General features: G+C 38.5%; 1 protein-coding gene across 1 annotated transcript; it reads right to left on the bottom strand.

Annotated features, from left to right (window-relative positions):
• Window positions 1-2,097: 2,097 nt before the first annotated feature.
• On the bottom strand, window positions 2,098-2,541 carry LOC103213480 (ubiquitin-conjugating enzyme E2 D2-like). Its single transcript, XM_042783507.1, has one exon. It carries the CDS (start codon window positions 2,539-2,541, stop codon window positions 2,098-2,100), a length of 444 nt encoding a protein of 147 aa, XP_042639441.1.
• Window positions 2,542-4,482: the final 1,941 nt, after the last annotated feature.

Consider the following 4,482-nt stretch of genomic DNA (forward strand, 5'->3'; position numbering starts at 1 on the left):
TTTTTAGTCTGTTTTTGTCATTATCTCTAAGGTGTGTCTGTTGTAGGCAGCATATAGATGGGTTGTGTTTTCTTATCCAATCTGCAACTGTCTGTCTCTTGAGTGGTGCATTTAATCCATTAACATTCAGGGAATGTCCCTTCTATTTCAATTTCACTGAGAGGTTTTTTTTTTAATCAGGAAAGGGTGTTGGATTTTATCAAAGGCCTTTTCTGCATTGATTGATAAGATCATGTGGTTCTTTTCCTTTGTTTTATTCATGTGGTGGATGACATTCATTGTTTTTCTAATGTCAAACAATCCTTGCGTTCCTGATATGAACCTCACGTGGTCAGGATGAATTATTATTATTATTGTTTGTTATGTTGTTGGAGTCTATTGGCTAGTATTTTGCTGAAGATTTCTGCATCTGTATTCATGAGGTATATTGGTCTGTACATTTCCTTTTTAATGATGTCTTTGCCTGGTTTTGGTATCAAGGTTATGCTTGCTTCATTAATTTGGGAGGATTCCATCTTTTTCTGTTTTGGAATAGTTTGAGTAGGATTGGTGTCAGTTCTCTGAATGTTTCACTGGAATTCTCCTGTGACTGTCAGGGCCAGTACATTTTTTTGTTGTTGGTAATTTTTGTTTTATGATCTGTTCAATTTATTCTTTTGTTATTGGTTGGTTCAACTTTTCCACCTCAGTCTGTGTTAGTTTAGGTAAGTAGTGTGTTTCTATATATCTGTCCATTTCTTCCAGATTTTCAAATTTGTTGGCATAGAGTATCCTAATATTATCCTTTATATTTCAGTTGGTTCTGTTGTGATGTCATCCATTTTGTTTCTTATTTGTGTTACTTGTATTCTCTCTCACTTTTCCTATGTTAAATTTCACAGTGGTTTGTCAATTTTATTAAACTTTTCAAAATACCAACTTCTAGTCCTGTTGATTTTTTTCTATTCTGTTTCTATTTTCTGTTTCATTGATTTATTCTCATATTTTTATTATTTCCTTTCTTCTGGTGACTGTAGGCTTTTCTTGCTGTACTTTTTCTAATTGTTGGAAATGCTGGGTTAAGGTGCTGATTTTGGCTCTTCTTTTTTGGTGTGTGCATTTATTGCTATAAATTGCCCTCTGATCACTGCTTTCACTCTGTCCCAAAGATTTCGTTATGTTGTTTTCATGATAGTTGCCTTTAAAGAATTTTTGAATTTCATTTCTTATTTCTTCTATTAACCATTCTTTTTTTTATGTAATGACTGTAGTAATCAGTTTGTTACACAGATTAATCGTTCTTGAATGTACAAATTCCACAGGAGCAATTCGGTCATTAAATATACACAAGTATTTCTATCAAATATATTTTCACCCTTACATCCAAATAGACCTATGTGGTTAAAAACATAAGAAAAATAAGAGCTATTAGCTATGTATTAACTGAGAAACCACACACAAACCAAAGAATATGGAAGAGAAAAAGAGAGCCTGAATAGACAAAGGTTGAAGGGGTGGGAAGATGTAAAAGAGTTGGGGACAAAGCCCATCAATCCATTTAAATGTTACCAGTTAAACTTAGACCTTAAAATACAGGATGTGAGGGTAGAGTTTAATCTGGTTGGTCATAACTGTGACCTAAGATGTAGGTCCTTCAGAATAAAATGAATGCAGAAACAGTTTCATGTTCTTCACCTTGCTTTTTCATAACTGTTTTAAAGTTTAAAAAGATTACACTTAAAAACATTCTCCTACATGTCAGTGGAGCTGTTCTTTCCCATCCAAGCACACACCATACCTACCACCCCTCACCTTGCCATTATCCAAATATAAATCAGTAAGGAAAGCTTTTAGTCTCATACTTAGATTACTCCTGCAGAACTGGCTTGTCACACACACACTTCTCTGCTGGGAGGCAATGTTGGTACAGGAGTACAGTATTTCTAGTTTGTTATTCCACGTATGTACAACACATAGCACTGCTGTATCAGGTAAACATGTGCACAGGGGGAGATGAGTCGTGATCTCATAGAAAGCAGTCAAATGAAAATCAAAAGGACTTTCTCTTTCAGAGTTCCCCTATCTTTATTTTTAGAGGTTATCCAACAATTTCTTTAATTACATGGCATACTTCTGTGTCCATTCCCAAGCTATTCTGTTGTACTTTTCTCTATCTGTTTTGTAAATCCAAGCAATCTCAGGCACTAAAGGATCATCTGGATTGGGATCACACAACAGAGAACAGATGGACAAGAGTACTTTTGAAATAGTTAATGCTGGAGACCACTGTGACCGTAGAATATCAAGATCAATGCTGCCATTACTGTTAATATTTGAATGGTAAATTCCTGTTGTAAATGCAACCTTAGGTGGTTTGAAGCGATTATCTGTTGGGAAATGAATTGTCAAGAAAAATACTCCACCCTGATAAGGATTGTCATTTGGTCCCATTATTATAGCTTGCCAATGGAAAATATCATCTACAACACGACCTGCTGAACACTGTGCTGGGGGGTCCTGTGCCAGGTCATACAATTCCTTGTGGATTTTCTTCAGAGCCATCATGGAAGGTGGATGGCATTGGCCCCCAGGGCAGGGACGGAGGTGGGTATGTGGACAGAGAAGGGGAAAGGGCGAGGGGATGTGAGGCCAACTTGGTGATCACAGGTGGGCTAGAGAAGGTGGGGAGTTAGGGAGTGTGGGTACAGTGGGACAGGCTGAGGGCCGAGGCCCACTCGGCTCCTGAGCCAGCTACAATGGTCACCACATCACCCAGCAGCAGCCCATTTATACCTAACCAGTTGTTATTAAGGAGAGTGTTGTTCAGTTTCCATGTGTTTGCTCTTTTTCTGTTGATCTTCCTATTGTTGATTTCTAATTTTATAGTATTGTGATCTGGAAGATGCTTTGCAGTATTTTAATGTTTTAAATTGATAAAGGCTTGCTTTATGGCCTAACATGTGGTCTGTCATGAAGAATGTTTCATGTGCACTGGAAAAGAATGTATATTGTGCTGTTGTTGGTTGAAGTGCTCTGTAGATGTCTATAAGGTCAAGTTGGTGGGTTGTATTTTTTAGTTCTGCGTATTTGATGAGTTTTTTCCAGTTTTATTTATCACTGAAAGTGGTGTATTAAAGTCTCTTACTATGACTGTGGAGTCATCTATTTGCCTTTTGAACTCTTTTAAAGTCTGATTTATGTATTTTGGGGCTCTTTCATTGGGGCCATAGATATTGATTATGGTTATATCTTCTTGTTCAATCAATTCTTTAATCATTATATAATGTCATTACTTGTCTCTTGGGAGCTCTGGTTAGAATAATGCCTAAGGCACTTGACTGCTAACCAGAAGCCTGGTGGTTGAAACCCACTAGCCACTCCTGAGAAGGAAGTTTGGGCAATTCACTTCTGTAGTGATATGGCCTTGGTGTGCTGTAGTAAATTACCTGGTATGGCTTTTCTAGCCATAAGTCTTTGTAAACTCCATGGTGGAATTTGCTGTGAGAAACTGAGTAGCTCCTGATTTTTAAAATCATCCACCTGGAGTATTTCTGTTGGGAGCAGCACAAAGTAATGTTCTGGGAAGTTTTCTCTCTCTCAGGAGCTTAGAATTCTGATGTTATGATTGGTTAGTTTGGCTACTCTGCCAGGCTCAAACAGAGGCCTCCTAGAGGCAGAAGAAGTCTCTCTGACTGCTGGCTGAGAAGGACGTGCTGCTGAAAGAGACATGTGCTCCTGAGAGACATGCACTGCTGGGAAAGAGATGCAAGAGACATGCATTGCTGAGTGAGACACCAAGTGACACACACTGCTGGGAGAGAGACTGTGAGAGACTCTTGGCTGAGAGACAGCGGGCTGAGAGAGACTGGGCATTTTTCCTGAACTTGAATTGTAGCCTGGTGCTTCCCTAATAAACCCTATAATCTGTGAGTTCTCTGTGGCCACTGCAGTGAATTATCGAACACAACAGAAAGGTGGTGGGTGCTGTGGGAGGAACGGTTGGTGTCAGGGTTGGTGAAAGGGCTGGAGGGAGGTAGCCTGTCTGGCCTCATAGTAATGGGCCTTGGTCTACTGATAGTGATTCTGTTTTCTACTTGTGCAGTTAAAGGAGGTCAGAAAACGTGGCCTCCTTGCCTTTTTAGCACTCAGAAATCCAAGGAGAGGTTGCTATGAGTTGGGTCTGACTCGATGGCACACAACAACATCACCTTGTCTCTTATGGTGATTTTTGTCTTAAAGTCAATTTTATAAGAAATTAATATTTTTACTCCTGCTCTTTTTTGCTTGCCATTTGCTTGATGTATATTTTTGTAACCTTTGATTTTTAGTCTACTTTTGTCTTTATCTCTAAGTTGTTTCTCTTGTAGACAACATATTGATAGGTTATGCTGCCTTATACAGTCTGCAGCTCTCTGTATCTTGAGTTGTGCATTTAATCCATTGACATTCAATGTAATTATTGACAATTATGAATTAGTTGCTGTCATTTTGCTACGTGTTTTT

The sequence above is a fragment of the Orycteropus afer genome, unplaced genomic scaffold, assembly GCF_000298275.1.
Source record: "Orycteropus afer afer isolate SDZICR_OR568_19922 unplaced genomic scaffold, OryAfe1.0 scaffold03242, whole genome shotgun sequence".
NCBI classification, from domain to species: domain Eukaryota; kingdom Metazoa; phylum Chordata; class Mammalia; order Tubulidentata; family Orycteropodidae; genus Orycteropus; species Orycteropus afer.